The sequence below is a fragment of the Camelus bactrianus genome, chromosome 7, assembly GCF_048773025.1.
Source record: "Camelus bactrianus isolate YW-2024 breed Bactrian camel chromosome 7, ASM4877302v1, whole genome shotgun sequence".
In the NCBI taxonomy this organism is placed as follows: domain Eukaryota; kingdom Metazoa; phylum Chordata; class Mammalia; order Artiodactyla; family Camelidae; genus Camelus; species Camelus bactrianus.
Window position 1 is genome coordinate 11,448,471 of NC_133545.1, and position 26,675 is coordinate 11,475,145.

The window sequence follows — 26,675 nt, forward strand, 5'->3', positions numbered from 1 at the left end:
GAAAGTCCGCGGCGTGCGTCGTAGAAACGCGCCGGCCGGCACCGCGGGAAACATATCCCCTTAACGCGGTAGTTCCGGGAGCTTCCTTCCGGAGGGAGCGAGTGGGTCGACGCCGCCAAGTGGTGAATGGATCTGATTTAAGTTTCTTATGAAATGAAGTTACTTTTTGAAGAGGTTCCCAGCCCGGCCCTGGACGCGACGAGGTAGGCGAAACACGGGATAGCTCTGCCTCTGGGAAAAAACAGAAAGGTTCAGGTCTCCAAAAGCACAAATTAAAAAACAAAACAAATACATAGAAAAAGGGGTAGGGAAAGAGCTGAAAGCGCAGAATTTAAGAGTAATCAAAAAATTGGAAATTAAATATTTTAATGCAGTATTTAAAAAAGTAAGTGTTAAGGCAAAAAAAAAAACCGTGAATAAAACATGAAAATTTTTATTAAATACAGTATCTAAGCCAGATTGGATCGTGAGGCACCAGGAAAAACGTGCGCCACTATATACATGTTTTTATATATTTAAAAAGAATTTTCCCAGAACATTAAAGTACTAGAAGAAATATTGAATATTTGAAAATTATGTGTATTAAAACTCACATTGTTTTAAGTTTAAATTTCTTATTTATTCCAAAAACAGGATTATAATTTTACCTTTCTGGCTTTAATGGAAGTAAACTGATTGATGAGATTTTTAAATATTCCAAATATTTCCTGAGGAAGTGGCAATCTTAAATAATTTTTATTAACTTCAGCTTACTGATCTCGTCTTTATTTAGAATCTGATAATTTGTTCATTGGGGATTTTTTTAAATTAATTTCAATATTTTAAAAATATTGTATTAACAAACATATCATTAATCTTGATTGCTGGGTTTCTTGGCATCTCTTAAATTTTGCCTCATTCACCCTAATCCTGACCCTGGTTGGAGGAGGGGAATGGAGCCCCACAGATTGCAGAATACAGGCCAGAAGGTGCCTCCCTGGGTTTCCCCATCACCTGGCCCTGGCACTGTCCAGCTTCTGGAAAAGGAAGGTACCCTCCAAATCATGCTAACAAGCGAATCTCCTCATCCAGAACCTACTTAAAGCCTTTCAATGCCGTATTCTTACCCTAAAAGGAAAAAATACAAACTACTTAATGTGGTTTCCAACACACACCTTAACCCACTCTTTAAAGTATGACTTTCTGGTTGGTATATTTCTAGACACTTACGTCCATTTTACTTCCACCATCAAGGTATTCAGTCCTGGAAACATACCATGTTATACTGCCTTCAGGCTTTGTGCAAGTATTAATCATCCCACACTCCACCATGTTTCTATGTCATGATTTCCTCTGATGATTTCCCATTTAAAAATCCTACTTCCATTTGAGCTGTTGAGTAAAGTGAAAAACCAAATTCATCCTTTCCTTCAAAGCCAGGTGTCCCCCTTCTAAGCTCCTTGTTTATTTTAGTGGTACCAAGGTTCTCCCAGATCTGACCTTTGGAATCATCTTTGAAACTTATCCCTGGTCACCTACATCCATTCATCCACATCCAGTCACTTGGTCCTAAAAAGTTCTTTTTTCATTATGTCACAGATCTGTCCCTCTTTCTTTCCATCCACAAATACTTTGGGGTAAAGATTGTGGGAGAGATTGTCAGAAAAAAAGCAGAAAACACCATGCAAATTGAATATAGACACACGTTGGACAAACTCTTATAACTTTATAAATAACATCTTGATGGAAAATCTGGGATAATCTGAATTCTCTCTCAGACAGGAATTACCAATACACATTCTCCTTAGACTGTTGTCTGTAGAACATAGCAAGTGCAGTTTTCTTTGACAAAAGCATATTAAAACATATAAAATTTTAGAGGGAAGGGTATGGCTTGGTGGTAGAGCATGTGCTTAACATGCACAAGGTATCCTGGGTTCAATCCCCAGTGCCTCCATTAAATAAATAAATAAATAAACAAACCAAATTACCCGCCCACCCAAAAAATAAAAATAAAAAATAATTATAAAATGTATAAAATTTTAAAATATACAATGTCATGGAAGAACAGAGTTAAAGCATTTTCTTCTGCTATCAAATAGATCCTCCTTCCCAACATGGACAGACACTTCAGGGTTGCTCTGCTCTCACTGTCCTCTCCCCATACTTAACAAATTTCTGTATTCAAGTCGTCCTTCCTTGTTCTCACATTTCACTTTCTTTAAATGTCTATGAAGGTGCCTCCCTCTCCCCATTGATTGTCAGCTCTTAGAGAACAGGGACCTTGCCGTGAATATCCAATTAGCAATAAGCTTTAAAACAAGAACAGGCCTTTGAAGGGCCCAGGCCACGGGCCAGGACAAAGAAATAGAACCCAGAAAGATACTCAAATAGGCCTGAATTGGGGAATTAAAAAAAAAAAAAAGAATCAAGGACCTGGAAGAGTAGCTGAAATGTATTTTTGTATTAAACATACCCCTTTCAAGAATCTACAGTTTGCATTTTGATTAAGAAATTCTGAAACCTCTCCATTGTGGATATATACCTGCACACACACTTTAACATTATCATAAACTTTCTGTAGTTCATCCATGGACCCAGAAAGGGCCTTTTCAATGCTGAGAAGTGGTGAAAGCATCGTGGCTTTAATCAGCAAGCATAGCCTTTGGCAATAGTGAAATAATTCAGGGCTTTCGTCCTTTGCAAAGCTCTCTGAGAAAGAGACATGGCCACAAAGTTATCTTTGTCCTTGCCTTTTTTCCCCTCTAAATTAAAAAAGTCTCAGTTATAGGCATCAAGTGGTAGAGACAGGTTTGGCAGTGCTTTTATGCAGATAAGAAATGGACAATTTTGACATTTTTTAGATATTTCAATCAAGTTCTCGCTTTGCTTTTAAATCAGTTTTTCCTCAAGCCTGATAATAACTGTTGGAAAATTACGGTACTTGTTACCTGAACTGATTACTAGCATCTATTTTACATTGATTGAAAAGCAGCATTAGCAATACTCCATAGTTACTGTAGTTTCTCCATAGTTACTCTCCATTTTCTGTTAAATTTAAAAAAAAAATCAACCTGACAATTTTTATGCAATTCAGGATTGACATTATGGTTCATATATTTTTTAAAAAGCCTAATTGTTCAGGCCGAAATGTTGACATTTATCTTTCAACGTTCATCTTTCTACAGCTTTAGGTAAATAGCTTCCATAAATTGGTAGATATGTTAGAGCTTAGTAAAGCACAGTAGTATTTCTTTATGACTTCTTTAACTCACAATTATCTATTGGCAGCTTAATGTCAGTGATCATGTTTAAGGTACATCTATAAAAACGCAACGTATTTATTTCCTAAAGTATGTAAATTTAACATCCTTAAGGTTATCAGCTCAATGATGTTCATATTCCATAGTTTGATATTTAATAGTTAGATCCTTGGTTATCTTGTGATCTCAGCTCAGAAACAGAACTTCATGATGGAGGATGGAGCTTCTTACCGAGGCAAGGGGATAAACTTGCAACTGAAATGGAATGGGTTAAATCCCGAGCCCAGTGAAGACTCAGCCCCTCTCACACTTAGCGTCTATGCAGCTACCTGCACTTTTGGTGGCTTCCTGCTACCATGGAGCCCAGCAGAGAGAAATGGAGAGAAACCAATAGTCTGGCACCAGGTCCATTCAGGTGCCAGTGTAGGCTTCAAGGAACATGGTAGAAAAAGGGTCATAGACCCTAATAGGTGTCAATGCCTGAGAAGACAAGTATAACCATCGAATTCTGGTCTATGCATTGCATACTCTTAATGATACACCTGTTTATAAATCACAAGAGGGGAGGGTGTATCTCAATGATAGAGTGCGTATGTAGCATGCACAAGGTCCTGGGTTCAATCCCCAGTACCTCCATATAAATATATACCTAATTAGCCCCTGCAAAAATCAATCAATCAATCACAAAGTGTGCTTGACCCTACTCTGTATTGCAAGGCACATGGCTGGTGATTGGAGGGGAGAGAGAGAAACCTGAATGAAGACAAGTTTTTTTAAATGCCAATAGGCAATACAGAGCACTACACACCACTTAATTGCATGGAAGAAATGGCTGCTCCAAAACAGAAGAATGATATGATGGTTTATTCAATTTTTTTAACTTTTAATTTTCTTTTAAAAATTAAGGGAAAAGAAGAAAATAAGGGAGCAAAAAAGCCTACCAGCCATTAAGAGGCTAACGTTATGAATATGACACAACTAGAAGTTCTCAAAAGCTTTTGTGACCAGTGTTATTTTATATCATAGCCGTGTAGATGGGCCTTAAAGCCAAGACCTATTAGCCTGAAAATTCCCTCTCCTCTGTGCTCATGAAATGGTTTCCAACATAAATTTCTCATTCATTGTTAGTTACATATTTACAAAGAAGAGTGCCACTCATATTTGGCTTTGGACAAGATAAAAACCTTTATTTACAAACATTCTAATCCTTTAAAAAATATGTGCAGAGAAAATGATTTAGATAAAACATGATTTTTAAAAAGTCACAGGAAGCAAAGCCAACTTCTGATAAAAATCGAGGAGAAATTGGTGACCCCTGGAAAGTAAAAAACAGTAATTAACAGTTACAAGAGGATCAAGGCAAATAGACTGAGGGAGAACAAACCGCATCAGATTTCCCTCAAACTCTCTACCCAGGGTTCTTGTTCCAAAAGTTAATAGGCAGCTCAGAAGTCTCAAGTTTTTTAGAGTCTTATTTCTACCCACCCCACATAATGCTGAAGTCATTTACTTAATAAATACAATGTCAGAGAAAGGGTTTGTCTCCACTCAGGGAATACAGTAGGAAAACTACTTGCTCAAAGTGGCTGAGAATTCTTTGAGGAAATAAAATCGTATTACCTGGGATGCACTCTTGAAATCCAGGCCCATTTCTTATTAGCTGTTACCTCAACTCAAAGCAAAATCAAACTCCTTTCTATTCGCAGGGAGGGTCCCTGGGATCCTTGGTGGGTAGGCAGGCATCCTCTTAGTCCACAGCCCGCTCCGGAGGCTGCTTCCTTGTCTCCCTTCAGTCCAGAGGCCCGTGCTTTCCCATTGTGCATCGACGGATGTGAGAAGTGAACCAACTGTTGACAGGTGGTGTGAGCAGTATAACGAGAGAGAAGAGAAATGGCTGCCAATTATTATACCTGGGACCACTGCCGCTAGGAAGCCTTAACAGCTGCAGGATCTTGGCTGTAAATGCTAAATTAGGAGTGGCTTTTGAGATTTTGGGGCACTCCCGTTGGTTAGTCTCTCCATTTATAAGGGGAAGATTGACAGGGTCAGTATGTACTTCTGGAATTCTGGAAACTGTAAGGTAAAAGGTGAGTTGCTGTGAAAGGAGTTCTTATGGGGAAGACTGCCCCCAGGTGAAGCTTGAAGACTTGGCGCTCCTTCCTCCCACCAGGCGCTTGCTGCTTCTCGATACTGTGGGGGTCGCAGAGGACCCAGGGACACTGTGGCCTTCCTTGGGGGACTGGGCCTGCTGGGCTTCCTTCAGTTCCCTGGCAGCAAGAGAGAGAAAACATAGGTTACTTGGCCTAGATTAGAGATGGTATTTATGATCCAAACTAACATAGATTTTTCTCTTTTTCAGTTATTTATAGAAACAAGCCTGATCTATACACAGAATAGAATCTTAGCTCCTCTGATTATCTTAAAAAATGGCTGGCACACAGGTGCCACAGCACAGGGCAGGTTCAGTTTCCTGAACCCTACTGATTGTCTTTAAAATTTAAAAAAAAAAAATGATAAATGAACAACTCAGCAGGCTCTATGTGAAAGCTACCAGGGTCCACAAAGCAAAGCCCATGGATCAGATCTGACCTGCCACCTGTTTCTGTAAATATGGTCTTACTGGAACTCAGCCATTCCCAGTCATTTATATATTGTTTATGGCTGCTTTCCCATCACTGCAGCAGAGTTAGGTAATTGCAGCAAAGATCATATGATCCATGAAGGGTAAAATATTTACTATCTGGGTCTTCATAGAAAAGTTTGCCAACCCCTGGTCCAGACAGTTTCGAGGTGTCTCCCCCGTCTCTATAATGTGTGCTTACTGCTGGTGATGGCTGGTGACATTCACAGAATGCCCACACCACACCATAAGGAATACTTATATTCCTGTCTCAACATATATAAGTATTTGTATTTTATTTATTAGCAAAACTAGAGCCAAGAAATATTAAGTTTCTTGTTAGGCAAAATTACCTGACTAAATGCATAAAGTCTCCACAACTCATTGCCAAGAAATCACTTGAGGGACCTTTCAGGCTTATCACCCTAAGCTGGATGTGCATCCAAGAAGAAGCTGGACTTCTAAGCTTATTTTAGGCAACGACTATTTTTTCATCTCCTTTTGTATTTTCAAAAGTGCACAGTGTAAGTAATAATTACTTTAATATGCCTTCAGAACCCTGCTCAAACATCACTGCCTGACCTTTATACCAAATCCACCCTGTCTAATTAATTAATTTCCATTCGTTAAATGAAGGAATCCATTAGTAAATAAATGCACACATAAATACAAGCTTACTTGAGTAAGTAATAGGACTGTTTCCTTTGGCTTGGAAAAAGACCTTTTTCTCTAAACCTGTGCCAAGACAAACTCTGCCTGCCCCCAATGTTTAATGGATTTCTAAGAGGTCTCTTCCCCCCTTAACCATGGTTATCTTATATTGGGTGATCATCTACCAGTTACTTACATACCTGTTGTCACTCAGAATCCTGCTAAGTTTTCTTAACTAGTTTTATTTCCTTGAATGCACTTGCATTAACTGGAATTTTCTCTCTCAAGCAGTCTAGTCATAAAGCCTCCAGCCCCTGGTTACAAAGGGCCCAATGCTGCTAGCTCTTTGTGGGCAGGGGTGTATGTGTTATAATGTTGGATTCCGCTTGAATCCGTAGAGAAGACACACCAGACCAGGCATGTCACTCACTATGAGCAGTACACAGATAGATTCTTCCTCATTTCCAACACCCAACATCTACCTTTCCAGGGAGGCTGTCTTGAACTTTTCCAAGTTCAGCTGCTGCTGAAGCTCTTCCGTTTTCCCCAGGGAGGGACAGAGAACTCGACTTTTGGCCAGAGCCGCTGCAGAAGGTCTCTCCTCCGGATCGGGGTGGATCATGTTCTGTTGAGGTAAGCCCAAAAGGGAGAAAAGAGAAGCTTCACTATTGGGAAAAATCTCCCCACCCAAGCCAACTCCAACCCCACTTCTGCTGGTGGATTTTGTGAAACTCTGCTTCTCCTTTGTGCAAAGGGAAGAAATAAATGAAAACTTAGCTCCACCTGGGATGGGAATATAACCCCTGTCTGGTAGCATCAGTCATCCATACCTTTGACCTGTCTTTCAGTATCATATTTTAGAGCTAGTTGAATGATTAACTAGTCTAATGCCTTAATTTTAAACAGGAAGAAACTGACGCCCTAAGATAAAAAGTGGCTTGTCCAAGTTATTGACAGGATCCAAACCAACACCCCAGGTACCCAGCTCCTAGTTCAGCTCACTTTCCACCATAACTTCCTCATTTTTCACTTTACTTAAGGATATCCCACCAAGACAGTATTCCTACAGCATCTATCTTCTGGTAGAGGATATCTGCAACCTAAAATGACGGGAATGCAGTTTTTAACAAATACCTAATTATGTACAGCAATTAGCAGTATCAAATAATGACGAAGACACTGACCCTTCCATTTGGGGACCAATGTTCAGAGCCAGCCCCACTACTTACTATGTAGCCTTGACCAAGTCACTTAACTTTGCTGAAACTCAAGTTTCCTGATATTTAGGATAGCAACATCTACCTCCTGGACTGTGGGGAGAATTAAATGAATTAACATATACATATTACCTAGCACAGGGCCAGCACTGAGGTAGTCTGTAAATATCAACTAAATCTAAGAGCAGTTTACACACAGAAATAGGTGATTAGACTGTGAACAAAGGACCACTGTGACGAAGGGTCTGCCTTCCTTCAGGAAAGCAGAAGTGAGGAAGAAGTACAAGTGTGGAACTAAGTTTGAAGTTTTCAGGTAAGCAGTGAAACTCAAGTTTAATCTCCAAGAGAGGAGAAATTTCTAAGGCTGTTTTAGGGATTCTAACCAGTCCTGTTCCTTAAGCCATGAAGTAAGTCTTGCATATACATTTTGTTTCTCTAGTATAGTTCTAGGCTTCTCAATAGTGTAGGTATTTTTGTACCTCTCTTTGTTTCAATATAATACCTTCATTTCCTTGTCCCTACGCATCTTAGGTTATAAAGTACAAGTAACACAGGGATTCCTAAAGTAACATTATGCCTTTCTTCCAGTAGCTGCAAATGACTGATGGTATTGTCAGTTCTCCATCCATAGAGTAGCTTATATTTCCCCTATAATACTCAAAATTCAATTTTTTGAATATTACCACCATTACCATTGATAATAGTTAAAACCCTGAAATAGGACATAAAGAACGGGTTTAATTTTGGAGTTAATCAGTTATCAAAAGTGAAATACAAGTCAAGGAACTGCTCTGAGTCTTGGTTTCTTCACAGGGTTGTTAGAAAGGATAAAGGAAAAAATTAAAGTAACAGGATTTTTAAACTCTACCAACAGGATTTCATGATATCCTCAAGTTTCCTAGAGAAGCTTTAATCTGTCCTGTTTTTCTGGGCTCCCTGCTTATGAGTCTTTTTCCCTTCTGTCAGTGGCACTACCAATCTCCCCATTTCCTTTTCTCCACCTCTTGCCATTACACTTAAAGAAATAATTATTTCCATCTTCTCTTCATCTCATAAGAGATACCACCTTGAGTAGATTGTGAAATTCTTCGGAGAGCTCCTGAGGCATGTCGGGAAGGTTACCCTCACGGATGTGATGCCACTCGGCGCCATTGGTGGGTAACGACTCTGCTCCCGCAGCCACTGCAATGGTCAGTCCCAGGGCAAATATGTCTGCTTTGGGAAGGTGCTGATAATTCTTCAAAACAGAAGACAGGAAGGCCAGTTAGTTGGCCAAATGAAGTGAGGCTAGACTAAAATACAACTGGTAAGAGAGGTTCGTTTGAATGCGTATGAGTTTAAACAGACACAATGAGCACAGTCCTGTCTGCTGTGGTGAGGGGTCTATTTCTAGAGAAGATGGGGGTCAGAGCATAAACCCACCCGATTCGCGCTGCTGTGCCCTAAGATACCTGAGGCAGAATCTTAGCACCATTCTGCTCTGTCAGGCTTAAAGAGGCCTGATGCATAGATTGGCTGATCACACAAAGGAAAGGCTTCTTTTTTCCCTGACTATCACCCTATAGAAAGTTACATCCTTCCTTGGCCAGACTTCACCATCTTAGAAGGTGAGTGATAACTAAAGGTCATTTCAGTGACCAGAGCTGGTGGTTCTGTCAAAAGGATAGTAGTATGATAAAGATGGGTTGGACCAACAAAGGCTTCCTTCTGACTAGGAAATCCATAAATTTAGGAATTCCAAGAAATACTGGAAACAGTAAAGGACCTTTACAAAAAACAATACAAATATTGATTAAGCCAGCTTTTCTCATGCTTTTTTGGATAAATTTCTCTCCTATCTTTGATTTCCATTCTGAATAGGAAAAGGGATAGTATAAATTTAAATTTATAAATATATACATCTAATTTGCTGCACTGTCAACTTTCATTTCAGAGTCAAAGGTGTTTAATGGATTATAAAATACTCTCTGTTTCCCTAATTTGTACCTCCTGCAAAATCTCATTAGCCAGGAAGCGACTGTCTCCCTCCTCCACCTTGGGTGTGCTTATTGATGTCACATGCCCCAAGTCACCTGAAAAAAGAAAAGAAATAGAGGTCTTTAAAAGCATGTCTTTCTTAAACTGGAATACATGGAGTGGGGTTATCAGCATAAATTTTAGAGCACAGTAGTATATCAGTCAGGTTACAGGACAGACTCACCAATTTTATACATCACATTGGCAGAGAGAAACCAGTCAGCTTCATTTTCAATCTCTTCTGGGACTACAGGAGAGTCGCTTTGCATCTTGTGACAAATGAAGATGTTACCTGGAAAAAAAAAATACAGAATTGTCCTAAGTAATGATTCCTAAGCTTTTTCACCCCAGAGACTCTTTTCTGTAAATTATTATTTCAGCCACCCTCCTTTCCTGTGTGCATTGTAACAAGACTACCAACGTTTCTTTTCTCCCATGAACTCTCTCACACTTCTCAACAGCTCAGTGATTGATAATATATATTTAAGTCAAACTTAACCCTCAAACATACCCCAAACAAAAAATAAGCCAAAACAAAATAGTAACAACATTTCCTTGTACTTCACATTAATGAGTGCCAAAACCATTCATTTCTGTTCACTTCGATCAGTGCTGAGTTACAAAGAATACAGCACTAGTTGTAAACAGTCAGGATGTAGCCAGTATGCTGTCACGTTGTCTCTGCAGTAAATTAAGTACTTGTTTTCATACTTTGGCTTCACCATCTGGAAGTTTTTTCTCTCTCTGTCCCCTAGGCTCAGGGAGGGGGAATGGTTAAAGCTGTTTGAAATTGATGCAGAGAGGAATTGATGAAAGGGATTCTACCAGCAAACAGCATCTTTGACAGTTGACAGATACACAGGCACAGATTCTGACAATGGTGGGGGAAGAACTAAATACGGCCAGAGGAGCAGAGGAGAGCTGTACTGACTTGGTTTGATGTCCAGGTGCACCATGCCGGAGCTGTGGATGTACTTAAGCCCAAGGGAGATCTGCAGAAGGATGTCCTTGAGTTTTGGCTCTTGAAAATGATTACCAGACTTTGCGTTCTCAGATATCGCAGCCTGTAAGCTCCCACCTGGGAAACAACAATAGGGAGTAGCCCCCTAGAATGAGAGAAGAGCTATGAATCTTGTAGATGAAAGCATAGTAAATATACAGTGAATTCCTCATGAATGACCTCAGTCCAACAAGGCCACTTCAGTGTCAGTGCAGATCATAACATCTGCCCCGTCTATACCAGAGACATGTTGGAAAGCAGAATTACAGGGCCTTTAAGGAGGAAGAGAAAACATCATTTCCTAGGTCTATATGTGGTCCTATCACCTTGAGTGTGCCCCAACTAACATTTTTCAAGTTCTACCTAGTTATCAACCAGAAGGCCAGTCAGGCCTAGTCATATAGCTACTATGGTGTTGATGAACAATTCTGTGTCAGTGTCAAGCTAGTAATTATAGGCCATTAGTAATTTTAATGTAATTGATTCCAAGTTCAATCCATTAAAATATATATCATGAAATAAGAACACATAATGATTGCTGACCCAAGGAAAATATGAAAAACCTCAGTATGTACCTAAACCCTATTTGAGCCACAGTGTTTATACAACAAATACTTCTCATTATTATCAATAAAAAGATAAGGCCTGGGCTCATCTGACTGCCTGATCTTAGATGCCACTGTCCTAAGGTATTGGAATGCTTTTGAACCTGTTATTTCATTAATTAGCATTTACTAGCAGCCTATTCTGTCAAACTATAGAGTCCTGGGTTTCCATCACCCAGGGTACCACCTGCAGACGGCTCCTGTCATTGCCAGCATGGTGCTTTAGGAGGAAAGCCTGCTCCTGGGCAGCTCTCCTCAGACCATCTTGGTGAGATACACTGCTGGATTCCTTCCTTTAGATAAAAGAAAAGATACTTACCCCACTTAGCAGGAGGAAAAAAAACTTAAGAAAAATATATCTATGTTTTCCTGTCTCCTCATGAGGACCGACAGATACTAGAACAAATAAATAGTAGAGGTCTTCTGACAATAAAATACAAAAACAACACCAACAATTCAACAGGATCTTTTGTTCATGTATTTGTCTTCTCACAATCTTGATTTTATGTTGCTACCAACAACGGAAGCCTATTTTTCTGCTAGTGAAGTTGCACTTATTTTGTGGAAAAATATAACCAGCATCATGGTGTTCCAGAGGATACCAGCTTCTGGATGTCCCATCATTTAAACAAATGTGAGAACCACATTCTAGGGGAATGTGCTCCATAAAACCTCAGTGACAAAGATGTCACAAGGAAATCCTGCCTTTAGGGAAAAATTAATCACCCAATCCTGAATCAGTTAGAATCCCAGTTGTGGCAGACTCAACCTACTACTGGAAAACCTTCAGATTTCTGAGTCCGACCCAGAGGTGACTTGTGGGGAACCTTGGCTAGGGTGGTAGAGGAGGAGGGAACTCTTGATGGGCTGAGGGCTCAGGAGGGACAGGAAGGGAAATCAGATGACTGCCAGTCTCTAAGAGTTATCATCTAAGTTACCTAAGTCATCTGACTTACAGTCAGAGTTAAAACTATAACTGTACATGTTCCAGCCTGACTGCTGTGAGAGGCTGGGGGCTGAGGGGTAAGGGTAGGTGTGGAGAAACAGGGCATAAGGATGAAGAGGTGAGAAAGAGCGGAGGGAGGGGACGCAGGGGGCAGGGAGTAGAAGGAATGAGGCACTGGCTGCTCTGTTATCTTCCAGATACATCGGGCTTATTATTCTTAGAGCCACCAGGCAAAGTCTCAACGTGGATTATCCGTAACTACAAAGTATGAGGGCGTGCTTTATTTTCCGTGATCAGTTCACATTTGAAAGGTTGAATGTACGTGAATTACATTTTGATAAATCACTTACATTTTAATTGGCAAAATATCAAGTGAAATTAGTGGACCACCGTGATGAACAGACAATGATTCCCCATCATCTATCACATCTAGTCCAGAATCCTCTGCCTGGCTTTCAAGGCCCACTCTCGTCTTCCCACACTTTACCTCGCTGACCCTATTTCCTCTGAATCATCTCAGTTCTGTTAGTCTGCTTACCACCTGCTAGGCCAGACCCATCCCCAATACCATGCTTTTACCCTGCATGCTGTCCCCCCACCTAGACAAAACAACTAGAGTGCCCCCTCTTCTTCCCTAAACTCTAGTAATTCTTCCGTAAGTTCTCATTCAAGTCTTACCTGCTTTATGAGATTTCCCTGGGCTGCGCTAATAACAAGTAGTGCCGAGTTCTTACTATGTAATGAGAATTGACACTGTGCTAGCATTTGGCACAGATTGTTCCTAATTCTCCAACCACTCCCTTAAGTAAATATTACTGTCTCTTTACTCAGTGAGATTAGGTGACATCCCAGTGATCCTACAACCAGTATGTGACAGAGCTGGGCTGGAACCCAGGTGCCTGACTTTGAAGCGCAGGCCCTTCCCACCACTGTGCTGCCTCTTGCGCACATGCATCCTCTCTGAATGCTTTTTAATCCGTAGTTGGATCATCTGGCTTTGCATCAGATTGTCCCTTGTGTGTTCATTGTAACAGAGCCAATGGAATAAAGCCCACTCTGCAGTATTCTCACCCTAGAGCTTAATACAGTGTCGAGCCTATAGAAGGTATTCAAATGTTCGAAAGAATTAGATGATTTGTAATAGATCACTTTGTCTCATTCCTTATGAAAATTTGAAACTTTTACATTGCCCCAATTAAAATTTACATAGCCCACAGGTAAAAATTAATGTTTTGCTTTATTAATTTTTTAATTTGATATAATCCTTGTTAGTAGCTGAATGTCATGGAAATAAAACCAATCTTCTTTATAGAGAGAGGGAAGGAAAAAAAAAAGAAAAGGGAGTCTCAGATTATGATAAAAGGAAATTAAGAAGAGAAGATAAAGTCTCAACGTCTCAGTCACCAAGTAGAAGGAAAGGGTCCATTTTTTTATCCCAAAGAAACTATTAGGAAAAAGGATTTGGGGTAAGCTTATTAAAGAAAAAAACTCACAAGGTTCACAGGTAAGGCTATCAGAAAATCAGCCTACAAGGAAACAATAAGGGAGATGCCACATCGTTACTTTGTAGGATGTGTTTCTATGTTTTCTGTGTTTCTAGCATTTCATAATGTTACTACCTTACCTACTCGTAAAATTAATAATACATACAATGAGAAAGCTTTATCACTGATCGCTGTTCTCAAAGCCAGACTGGACGTACATACTCAAGGCTCTCTGGTGGCTACTAAACAGACCCAAAGACTGGCTATACTATTGCAGAAACTCAGGGTGGGCGTCTTTGTTGGGGGTGCGGGGCAAAGGGAATGCCATTATCCAATATCATCATGGACAAATATGGAAGCATCCTAAAATGATGGTAAGTCTCTATTCAATTAGGTAGCACTTTTCTACTTTACCACTGAACATTTTGATGAAAAATATTTCTAAGAATAACAATATATAACGATTGTTATGTCACCACTTAATCATAGATTAGAAACATTAATCATGTATTAGAAATATGTTAATCCAAAGGAACACTCTTTATGATTCAAGTAGCCCAGAAAAAGGTTTTGCTAGTTATGTACAGTTGTGAAGAACCTAGGAGAATATATCTGAGGTCACTAAGTTTCAGTCTCGGCACCACACCTCATGCCCTTACTCTGGTGAGAACAGTCAAAACTCAAAGGTAAGAAGCAGCAAGAAGCATGAACAATCCTCAAATGCAAGAATCCACTTGAAATTAATCAAAAGTTGGCTATATAAGTTTACCACCACCTCCCCCAAAATGGTAGGGACTATGGCTTACATCTTTTAGAATACCTGGTCAATGGTAAAAGGATCTTTACCATTCAAACCACTAGGGGAAAAGTTATCTAAGTATTAATCAAAGTGTGAAGGAAATGAGAGCTTCTCTGTATCAGCTACACATGACCTTTGAAGAAAATATGTAATACCATAAACCTAAAATTCCTTTTCAACTCAGTTCACTTTCTCTGTCTCTCTGCTTCCAAGCAAAACAAAGAGTACAGACTTTTAGGTATGACTCTGCTACACCTGGCATAAACTACAAGACAGAGGCAAAGATTTTTTTTTTTCCTGAAGACTTAAAAAGTTCATCTCCCTCTCTGTAGATATTAGCCCACACACTTACCATTGCAGTATTCATTCTGAATGATCATGTGGTCATCTTCTGCCCATGCAGAGTAGTAACGTACCACGTGGGGGTGATGCCCAAGCACCGCGTGCGCATACACTTCGTGCAAAGCCAAATTCCTAAGAGACAGGAAAGCATTGAGGAAGATGAGGCAGGGTAACATACATGCAAGTGCTTTCTCAGAGACAAGATGTGAGGCATTAATAACAATAGCAGAACGTTTATTGCGTGCTCATCGCTTGCTTACTATCTTCTCTCATTTAACTTTTGTAAGTCCTCAGTATGATGAGGTGGCAAGGATGAAGGGTTTAGAAAGTTCAGTGACTGGCCCAAAGTCAAGCTGGTGATAGTAGACCTAAGACCAGAACCTTGGTCATCGTGGACCACAGTCCATGGTTTTTGGATTGAACATGGCATATGGAAAGAGGAGTGTGTGAAAACTACCTCAGCAGCTTTGGTTCTTATTTTCACTGATTACGATCTAAAAAATCTTCGTGGGCTTGACAAAAGAACTACCGTAGACTCGATTGTGTATATCCTGATGGGCCCCCTACCTTCCCTGTGAAGGCTACACAGTCGTTAGCCAGTACTAAACTTGGTCAATAGGATGTACTCACAGGAACGGTCTTGGGAAGAGACAGTCATTATAGAACAGGAAACCCAACACCAAAAAGGCAAAATATAGTACTTGATCAATTTCAGTGTAAAAATGAAGCATTCCGAAGTCGAATTTCAGATTCAGCATTGTAGTGTTACATCCCCAGAATTCATAAAAAGCATTGGCCAAATCTGAAAATATTTGTTTTCCTTGTGAAAAGGAAGGACTTTTGAACAATTAGTTCTAGGAATGAAATTTAAATTTGTTCATTTTTCCTTGCTTGTATTCTTTGAAACTTGGCAATTGAATTCACTGTTAATACAAAGTAGAGATTACCAATGAGTTAACTTCCTACTTGGCAATATTTCTGATGAACTAAACAGGCACCAGAAGATCATCCCATAAATCTATTCATTTAAAAAAGCAGTAAGACCAATAGTTAAAGCCACAAGAACTGCAAACAAACAAACCCACAACATGATTCCAAATGCTCATGGTATACTTCAGGAAATAGCTTATCTCTGATTTGGACAATTCAGAAAGGTTATGAGTGTGAGCCAACATACACTGGGGGAGGTGATTTTATAAAAAGTAGCAAGCGGTGTGTTTTTAGTGGCATCAGTGCTATTTTTCAAAATATTTTGACAGACCCGAGTTGTACTTCTAATACATTTCAAAGATACTCACTCATCTGATAGTCCTGCAAAAGGTTTTGTGGAGCGTTTTATTGCATAAACACATCCATCCAGCCTCTTTATGCACTTGTAGACTGTGCCAAATTCCCCAACCCCAATTTTTTCTACCTCCAAGAATTCTTTTTCATAGCGGGAAGCCATGTTGGTTTCTCGAAGAACACATCTCTGAAATATTTGAATGAAAAGTTAAACAAATTCTTCCTAACATATGTTGAGCAATAAAATTAAGGCATATTATATTCCTAAATTTCTCTAAGTTTTCATAAAGACTTTTGAGGCAAATCCACTGGATTCTGTCTGTCTCAATATTCATGGTAGCAAGACCCCCCCCCACCCCGAGTTTCTGACTACCTTTTCTGTGCTTTCTATAACCTTCCATACAAATCTGTACTCTTCTTTCCTATGTGTTCCTAGAAACAACATATCTATTCACAGCCAGCACTACTGTCCTCTGCTAAAGGGGTGGGTGAGCTCCTGGTGGCGGATGTTTAAAAAAAGAAGAACATCTCGCTTTGACTCTCATCTACTTGTCTCACAGTCTGGCTGCTACTGTTTTTGTATCAAGTTGAATAAACATACTATGTTCAGCTTGCTTCCCCCAGAAGCTAGTCCAGAGAGCAAAACTGTCAAATTCTTATATCAGAATGTATGCTCCCACTCCCCCTACTGGCCAACTAGCAACATCAGTCGTTGCTCTGCTAGTAAATAACTCCAGCAAATCACTGACCTCCTTTATCAGTTTTTTCATTTGTAAGATGAGGATCATAGCAACTATGCCTCAGGGTCCTTTCAAATATTACATGAGAATTATATATATTACAAATACATACATTATCAGTAAATGGTAGCTGTAATAACAAAAATCACCGTAGATTTATATGAATCTCAAGCCAACCTGATTTGTCTCTGAAATCTTCTGTTCCTAATGTCCCCATTAGCAAGAATTTTTTTCATCTAAGGGTTTAAAAAGTCTTGACTCTTGCTAGCTCTTCATTTTCAACAGCCAATTCCAATCAGTCTTCATCAACAAGATCTGTAATTTTCCTTGCTCTTCTCCAGTCTCAAGCTCTGTTTCTTTCACATCTGGATTTGCTACAGCTAACAGCCCTGTCTCCATCTCCTCTAACAGTGAGATTATTTTTGAAAAAATAATGCTGTAGGATCAGACAAACCTAATTATTTCCCATGAGGAATCCACACTTCTGATCAGAGGCCTGAAGTTTCGGGTGGGGCATCCTCGTCTCAGACACCACGTGAGCCAGCTCACCATCCACATCACTCCCCCTCCCCCCCCACCCCTCCCCGGTGTGCACCGAGTACTGTAATGTCATGAAAACATGCCTATGTCCAAACATCTTTATGGCAACTTAATATCCCACTGACTTTATAGTTTACTTGGCTGTTCTTCTATTATTGGATATTGACTACTCCCCACCCACCCCCCTTTTTTTTTTTACTAGTACAGTTAAGACTGCAACACACATCTCTGGTGGTACTGTTTACAGCTTTATTTTCTTAGTTCAGATGATCAAATGAGGGATCCTAGGTCAAAGATTGTGACCATTATAAAAATCAATAGACACTGGCACATTTAACAGCTAAAATTTTACATATTAACCACTGGCTTTATGCCAGATTTCTCACTTCGGGTTTTTTTTTTTTTTTAATTTTTGGACCTTAAATATCTTGATTTTCCCTTCACTGAGAAGTTCCCCAGGAGTACAGAATTTTCCCCCAGATCAAAGATAGAAGCAGTAGCTTTTAATTTAAGAATACTCCAAGGAGATGATTCAGCAATACACATATTAGACACTGTCTGTAAAGTGCCAACTATCTAAGAATGTAGACCCTGATGAGAGTCCAGGTGAATTCATCTGCAAGCATGTTTACTACAAGCGTGCAGGAGGTTGTGGGGGAGGGAATGGGAGGGAGAAGGGAGGGAGGGAGGGACCAGGATGAAATGACTATGTAATGACAACTGGGCCAAAGAACTGTGCTTACCTTGGCAGGCAGCCCTTGTTCTACCTTGCCTTCTTCTGGACCAGCTTCCTCACTTGAAAAAAGAAAAGTGATATCAATGTATGATTAGCACTTATCGAGCCTGAACTAGCCAGGTTTGGGGGCTGTACAAGTAAATAATTCCTTCCCCTCTTCAATTTATATTTGGGGACAGGGATCAGCAGAAATGTTCAGTATAAGAACTCAGGACAGAATAAAAGCAAGGTCCAAGGGATACCATAGCCAGCATCCAATTAATTATTTCAAGAGTAAAAAAGCCTTTCCCAAAAGAGAGTATATGTAAGCCAAGATTCCAAGAATGGGTAGGAACCAGCTAAGGGAAAAGAACAGGTTTCAGGCAAATAGAACAACATATGCTGAAACATGGAGGCAAGAGAGCACACAGAACATATGTGAAAACATCAGGGCTCTCACCGCCACCCTGAAACCCGCGTCCCCCAGAGCCTGGCCCGGCTTAGGTTTACAGGCAGACTGTATGTACAGCAGAGTGTGCTCTAATCCTGGAGGAGGTGTTTTTAATTACATCTCAACAAGCTGAAGTCTCTGACAGGCATCCTCTTTGGCATGAGAGGTTGCATTCTGGATCTTTAAGGGAAGATTTCAGTTTCTAGATCAGCCAGCCAGACTTTTCTTCTGGAGAAAGAAATGGCAAATGGAGGCTGCTACACTCATGCAAATAAATTGATGCAAGATACTTGTGGCTTAAATTTAATACTATATTCTAATACTTTATGAAATACTTTATAAAACAAAAACATAGTAAATAAGAAGGGAAAAATACCCTCTCAGAATCAGTAAGTGGTTTTACAAAAGTGTCATCGCTTTCATGGCCAGGAATTTGTATCAGCAGTCTTTCCCTGCTAGCTTCAGTGAGAAGTGAAGCCATTAATTCTGATGGTATTCAAAGAGTCCTAAAAAGCTAAAACCAATGGAATACTCAGTAACAAAAGTAGACCAGTGTCCTTGTGCTGAAGTCCTGTTTACATAAGATCCAGGAAATAATATTGAGAAAACCCACTCTAGCCACAAGGCTGATCAATACATAGTCATTGATTCCAAAAGAAACAACTTAACCACATTAAGTGTTCCACAGGCATTTAGATTGTTAGCTGAGCATGTATTTACTAAATGCATATGAGCATAAATGACTGGCCCATTTTAGAGGCACTTCTATTAAAAAAAAAAAAAGCCGTATTGAAGATACAGTACAGAAATGTCTGAGTAATCGGCACACCCCTTATTTAGGCAATTTCCACCATTTAGTGGCCTCTGTGGACGAGTGCGTTTGGTTGTACATTTTTTAGCACCTCCGAAAGCAATACTCTTTTTCTCTTCAGCCAACCTTCCATCACCTGCAGAGAAGTTCAAATCCTTACTCTGTTGTGCTCATCACCAGTCATACAACTAGACTCAAAATAACAATATATGCCCCCCCCCCCCAAAAAAAGCAATATACTCTCTGAAGTATGAACTACACCTTCCCCAATTGCTAGCCTTGTATTAACCAGAGGGGCCCCCTTGAATGCAATTCCATAGCCCGTTCAACTTTCTAATTAAAGTCAGATCTGCTGCTTACTCTGCCCTGTTCTTTCACAGAGAAGGCATTTCACATATACTTCAAAGTGAAAAGATGTTGGGATCTCTGTGACAGAGCAGGTTAAAGTCAACACTGCCGTTCAAGAAGGAGAGAATATATAAACATGATGTCAGTTTCCTTCAAAGAGAGTTCTTGTTCCTGATCAACTCTCTCCCTTCCACTTGACCATTGTAAGACCAGTTCTCAAAAACCATAGCCACAGTACACTTACACATCGCCTCGGGCTTTCCTCTTGCCATTGGATTTAAGGAATTGTTTTCTATAGGACTCCGGGGTGAAGGGATTAATGTTGACCAGAGCCAGTGAGGTCATCTCATCAGTGAAGGGACCAGGTGTGAGCCTCAAATGCTTAGAGCTTCGGGAGGGGAGCTTCCCTGTTGAAGAAATCACCGGCTGGCTCACCTGGCCCTGAATGAGGATGACAAAAGGCAAATCAGGATGGAGTTAGCTTTAAAAAAAAAAAAAAGGTTCTGTATTAGTTAGCTAGTTAATATTTGAGCCAAAGAATGCTATTGCTGAAAGGGCCCTTAGAGGTTATCAGGTTCAGTGCAAACTAGTTGCGTCGTAAGTGGTCCTCCTAGGAAAAATACAGATTTTTAGTCTACCTCTAGATATTTTAATTCTGGGATCAAGCTGATTCAGGAATCTGTACTTTTGTTAAGCTCCACCTCCTTCCCCTGGTCAATTCTAGTACCTAGCCAGCTATGAAACCACCAATTCTAGTCCTACCTCTAAACTTCTTAAAGACAACATTTAAGCTTAGAAAAATGAAAAAGATCTGGTCCTTTTGTTTTCAGAATGTCTACTTTAATTTCTCCTCAGTTATTTACCCAAGTATTTGCTTGGTGCCTACTAAGTGGCAGGTGCTGGGCTAGATGCTGAAGATGGCAGAAGTGAATTCAGCTCTTAAGGAATACACAGTCCATTAGTTAGCAGTTCATTGACGTTTCAGAAATAAACACTTTGTAAGGGAAAGATTTCATAGACTATCTAAACATGGAGGAAGTTTCCGATTCCACTCAAAATGTAGCACCAGCTGGGAAGAGCTCCACGAAGTGGGGTAAAGAGACTTAAAAGTAGTACTCTAAGCCCTTAAGATGCAAAGCTTTGCAGTAGCTGAAACTTACATACCAATACATAGGAAAATGTGCAGGACTTACCACTCCACATGGGGTACAGTAAGAGAACATAGGCCTGAAACCTAACCAGAACTAAATCAAATGACAGAGGGGAGAAATCAAAGACAAAGAATTCCGATGAGACAGCAGAATGCTATTATGACCTAAGTGTCGGAGGCCAGAGGAACAGCTGTGTTATAGATTTTCAAAAGTCATAGACACAGAAGCCGTGATGTAACCTCATTGTATAGTCATTGTCCTGTGAGGCTCTTTCTAAAAGAATTCTGCTGTTTTGATCATCTCTGCCCATGATGTTTGAGTGCAGAAGCTCGATTACAACATGATTCACTACATAAAAATGTAATTAAAGAATGTGAAGCTACAAAGAACTTACTATACTCACTAAATGATAGAAACAGAAATGAAGCTATACAGTACACATAGTAACCTAACATTTTCTTAAGTGAAGAAAAATATGTCACTGACACAGTCGAGAATTTTGACAAGGGTTTTACATATGTCTCAGAGTTCAAAGGGTAAATGACCCTGGGGCCGTCATCGGACAAAATCATCCGTGACACACAATTTTCCCATAAGCTTATTATAAGGGTTGAGTACCTTAAACTCAATGTAAGTATATCATTAAGGGTTGAACTCAAAAGAAGTAAAACTATACTGCATAATATTTCTCAGTTGTCAATGTGATTCAGGAAATGAATTTAGAATTATAGTAAAGTATTTTCTGAAGCATTTTTTTGTGATGCTGATTATCATATGGAAAGTGAAATGCATCTGTCACATATGAAACAGTGGGGCAGCCCCACCTGGTTCCAACTGCCATAGTTCAAGGACAACAAAGACGGCCTAGTAAATTTTCAGGTAAGAGGAAGGAAAAGTATTCCTATCAGGACAAACAGTATCAGAATTACCAGTCTATAAATAAGAAGACTGATCGATTTTGTGAGCTCCACTTACAATATAACGACAGATATTATATTGATACGGATTTTATTGCCAGAATGATAGAATTATAAGCAATCCTTTTGAAATCTATAAGAACATAGTTTGCAACAAGATTTATGAAAGAAAGTTCTACCTGGAAGTAAAGCAGATTGACAGTTGCTGGAAAGATGACCAGATTGAGAATATAAACGTGTTCCAGAGAGGGTGGCTAATTCTCTAAGTCACTGCTCTATCATAGATGATTAACAGAAAGATACAAAATTTGGGGAATAGCTCCTTGACTTCCGAAGATGATGAGAGGAGAAGGTGGCAACCTCTTACAACATCATAGGGACTGGGAAAGACTGGCCCAGTTGGTACAATTAGTCCCCTGATGCTTGAATCCCCTGCTACAACATTCCTACCAAGTGGTCAGCAACTAGCTTTCAGTGACTTAGCCATGGGTGCCTTACTGCCCTCTAAGGAAGCTCTTCTATCTCTAGATAATCCTGCTGGGAGATCCCTATGATGACTTAGAGCCATTTCACATCATTTCTGGTCCTATCCTTTGGGTGAGGCTGAGCTAAGCTAGTCCTCCTTTCCTCTGCATGCTTGTCTCTAGCATATCATCATCAATTATCATGGCCCTGGTCTCTCTCCTCTGACCCTGATCCAAACTACATTATTCATAAAGTGTGTACCTTCCCAGTTTTATTTCCAGTTACTCTCCCAAGTTCTATTCTCTTTCTCTCCCTCAAATCTTGGCATTTCCAGGATTCCTACCTTGGACCACTTCTCTTCTCACTCTGGCACTCAGGCTACAGGAGCTTATACATGTACTTCAACAACTTCGTAAATGCTGGTTGTATCCAAATACAGATCTCCAACTTTGGTTGTTTTCCTCACTGAAGGACCATTTCTCCAATGATCTACACCACATCTCTTTCTCCAAACCTGTACCACCTCTAATGTCACCTACCTTGACTCAAGGTACCATCTACTCAGACAAGCAAGAAGCCTCATAGCATGCTAGATCCCGCCTCTTCCCTGAACCCGTCCATCAAGTTAGTTACCAACTCCTAAACATCTCTCACCTTGTCACTGTCCACCATTCGTTTAGGCCCTTCTCTCTTCTCAGCAGATCTGTGAGGACTACTGCCCTGCCTCCATGGTCTCTCCCACTCCATTCCATCCTTCACATGAAGGTCGTGATTTTTCAAAAATGACTCTGATCAAAATGATTTAATGATTCTGTCCCCACTTTAGGACAAAAGCTCAATCGAGCTCTTGCCTCCCTACTTTGGCCTCACTACCTGCACTCTCTTACAGACAGACGCCCGCCACTCCGAATAACATGCAGTTTTCCAAGTGTGGCATGATCCTTCCCCTCCATAACTTGGTAGGTGCTTTTCCCTTGACCTTGAGTTCTCATTCCTTTCTTCTTTGCCTGGCAAACTCCAACTCATCCTATAAGACTGACTCTCAAACATTACTTTCTTTAGAAAGTTTTCTCAGATATCTTAAGACTCATTTCCCAATTATTTCTCATCATGCTCTACCACTCCTCTAGCATAGCTGATCGGAACTTTATTGTTGTTTATCTTTATTCATTTTGTAGGTGCTCTCTGCGGGAGAGAATGATTTGTCAGCAGAACTTCTGCTAGCATATCAAGCTGTCAGGTTTGAAATGGGTGGATGAAATATACATGCCACGCCATGTTTTCTTGCCTATGTACTCTTGCTCAGAACCACATTCTCTGAGCCCATGTGCCCCCTTATTTCCATATATTAAAACTATACCAACTTTCATTGCCCTTCAGATGCTTCCTTCACCATCATTTCTTTCCTGATCACCCCACTGAGAAGCAGTCCACCCTGAGAACTCTGGCCATCTTGAAGCACCTATCACATAGTGTCCATAGGCACATCTCCTCTCCCAGAGACTGCTTTGTGCTCTCAAAAAATAAATGAATCATTGATTGCTTACTAGGACCATTGAAGAACACACAGATGGCCACATGAACATATTAAAAAGTAGTTTGTCTGTAATTCAGACAAGAAGCTTAGTGTTTCCTGTAGATGTGGTGCCCATACTCAGCAGGTCCAAAAGAGACCTGCTGGCAGCGCCTGGGCTGCAGTCAGAAGCACAGATGTTACTTTGATGATCTGAAGTACCTCAAGCTGAGCCAGCAGAAAGCAGAGCTGATTCCAGTCCTGAGATTCACACATCACGGCACTGGTCTACCAGAGGTAACCCTGCCCCAACCTTGACTTTCATAGCATGAATGACATAGTAGGAAACCAATCACAGCAAGACCACAGGAATATGCTTACTTGGGCCCTTTGCCTGTTGGCCATCCTTGGCTTATACAGTAGAGTCAACAAGTTACCTCTTCGCTCACATGTAAGGAAAGAGATTGTGCCTCACTAGACCAGGGACAGGAGAGGACTTCCTCCTGGAAAGAGCAGCAGCAAAGAGATAGAAATATGTTCAAACAGTGAATGTGAACAGTCTTATATTCGGAAATACTAGTAAATAATAACATAAAAATAGAGCCAGTTGGCATAATGGAAAGAACAAGAAACTAAGCCTAAAAGATCATGTTTCTAGTCCTTTCTCCGCCATTGGCCAAGGGACATGCCAGTTTCTCTCCCAAGACCTTGGTTTTCTCCTAGGTAGAGTACACAGGTTGGGCTGTAGGTCTCACTGTTTCTTCCAGTACAAGTATTCTTTAACTGGGAGATTTTACCCCACCCAAAATGTATCTGGGGCCCACACCAATGGTTTTGAGGAGACAGTTGGCAAGACCTTTAATTCTGATTTCTAGTAACCTTAAACTCATCTTCATTTTCACCAACAAGCAGATCATTGAAGCTATGTTCAGCCCATGAAACAAATCTCTCCTCCACACAAAAGGCCTGCGTCCTCGTTCTCCGTCACTGAACTGGAGGAACACAGGCCTCTGAGACCTGCTCCTTCCTCCCCGACAAGGTACTTACTTTGGGAGTGAAGGGACTCTCGCAGGGTGGCGGCTTGCTCTTGTCTGGCGGTGCTGGTGTCTCAGGACGTGTGCGGGAGTGTGACACCGGAGTCCTCAACCCCTGATCTGGACTCTCGTGTTTTTCCCGAGGTGTGTTGAGGTCACATACGTGACTACTGGGGGTCCGGGGAGGTGTCACCTTTGTGTCTGAATCCTGAACTTGAGGCCTCTCTGGGGTTTGGCTCTGGGCCCCCTCGCTCTCCTGTGCTTCCTTCTGCCCTTGGTTCTCTTGCTCTTCTTCACAACAGGAAAAGTTTAATTTCTGCTTTGGTTCTTGGTTATCACTGTTATCCCCCATCTCAGCCAGAGAGTTTTACAACATAGGCAAGAAGGCCTGTCGGAAGGGAACAGGAGAGAGCAGCCGACGTCAGGAGGAGAAGAGCAGGTAAGCAGGCAACGTCAGCCTGGCTTTTCTCCTGCCAGCTAGCAGCTAGGTGGAGACACACCCTGGTTTTCTCACTTAAGTAGCGCATGTCCGGAAGATCCCAGCTTTCCCTTATTTCCATTCCGATTAAAGAAAGCTCCAGTAACTCTTGGGCCATTAAATCCAATTTATGTATAGAACTCTTCTGGATGTCCCGCAGTCTCCCTGAACCCACGTGCTACAAACTACTAGTGAGACAGCTGGATTCGTTAATTTAGTGTGGCTTTAAAAATACACATTAGCCACGCTGGGAACAGGCTCATTATTGGAGAGAAATTTTTTTCACCCTTTTACACCTACCACTCAGAAACCTCGCCCTCTCCTCGCCTCCACTTCCCACCCCCACAGCCAGTGGCTAGCAGCAGTCTTTGGAATTCAGCATCACCTGCATATCGTAATGATCCTTCAAGAGCACCGGACACGTCTCGGCTGGAGTGCATCGCCCTAAAAGAGACACACCTGAGACCTTCGCCAGGCACACTTTTCCTATTTCAGGCACCCTCCGCCCACCCCCAGGTATTAGCAGTTAAAGCTTTTCGGGAATGGGATACAGTTTTACTCTGAAAAGAAGAAAGGTAGAAAGATCAGCAACACACAGAAGTGATATGTATCACTTGAAAATGGCAATTACTTTGGCCCCAAATGCCTTATTTTGTAAAATACGTTTCTCTTACTGTTTAGATCTATTTCACATACATTATCCAGTTTCTCAGTTCCCTGTGGGAAGTTTTAAAAACTACTCTAAAAAAAAAAAAAAGCCATCAATACCACTTTGTAGGAGAAACCACATGAGAGGCGATCCATGGAAAAGGAAAATGATGTACCCAAGCCCCTCGTGCCCTCAGGGGCGACTCTGGAGGCAACCGGATGTGACGAACTATTTACAGAACAAACGTGGCCCTAAAGCCAGAGAGGCACTGAGGGTGAGTTTGCTCCTGACAAGCGAACTGAGTTTCCCTCTCTTGCTAGTCTGGTTGTCCATTGCCTGTCCCCTGTCTTCCATTTTCTCTCTCCTCACCCATCCTTCAGCTCCTTCCTCCTCTGTCACTCCTTTCCCATTTCCAACCTGAACTCATGAGGTTAATCCAAGCGCAAACTAACTGGGGGGATGTGAACGTATGTTTGCAGCGAAACACCTCCTCGCGCTCCAGCTTTTCGTAGGCACGTACACCGCCCAGTCCTTCCTTTGGCCTTCCCCATTCCCTCTCTCCACGTAGACTTTCCAAATCACTCAACAGTGAAGCACTGCTCCTGGCACGCAGTAGCTCACCGCTCACCTCTCTGAGGTTCCGCATCCCACGGGGGC

General features: G+C 41.0%; 1 protein-coding gene and 1 long non-coding RNA gene across 3 annotated transcripts; one reads left to right on the top strand and one right to left on the bottom strand.

Annotated features, from left to right (window-relative positions):
- Positions 1-6: 6 nt before the first annotated feature.
- LOC123614664 (uncharacterized) lies at positions 7-24,846 on the top strand. Of its 2 annotated transcripts, none has more exons than XR_012508050.1 (4): positions 7-203; positions 7,004-7,146; positions 23,234-23,303; positions 23,523-24,846. It is a non-coding gene; the product is annotated as an uncharacterized LOC123614664 (long non-coding RNA). The 2 variants fall into 2 exon arrangements; XR_012508051.1 differs by having other exon boundaries at positions 8-203; positions 7,064-7,146.
- Positions 4,415-26,303, bottom strand: WEE2 (WEE2 oocyte meiosis inhibiting kinase). The gene is made up of 11 exons (XM_010947447.3): positions 24,905-26,303; positions 20,056-20,252; positions 18,230-18,281; positions 16,221-16,393; positions 14,933-15,054; positions 10,678-10,824; positions 9,931-10,038; positions 9,717-9,802; positions 8,797-8,967; positions 6,996-7,138; positions 4,415-5,509 (listed from the first exon to the last, which is right to left on the bottom strand). The coding sequence occupies exons 1-11, from the start codon at positions 25,241-25,243 to the stop codon at positions 5,353-5,355; spliced, it is 1,695 nt and encodes a 564-aa protein (XP_010945749.2). The 5' UTR covers positions 25,244-26,303; the 3' UTR covers positions 4,415-5,352.
- Between the last annotated feature and the right edge of the window lie 372 nt (positions 26,304-26,675).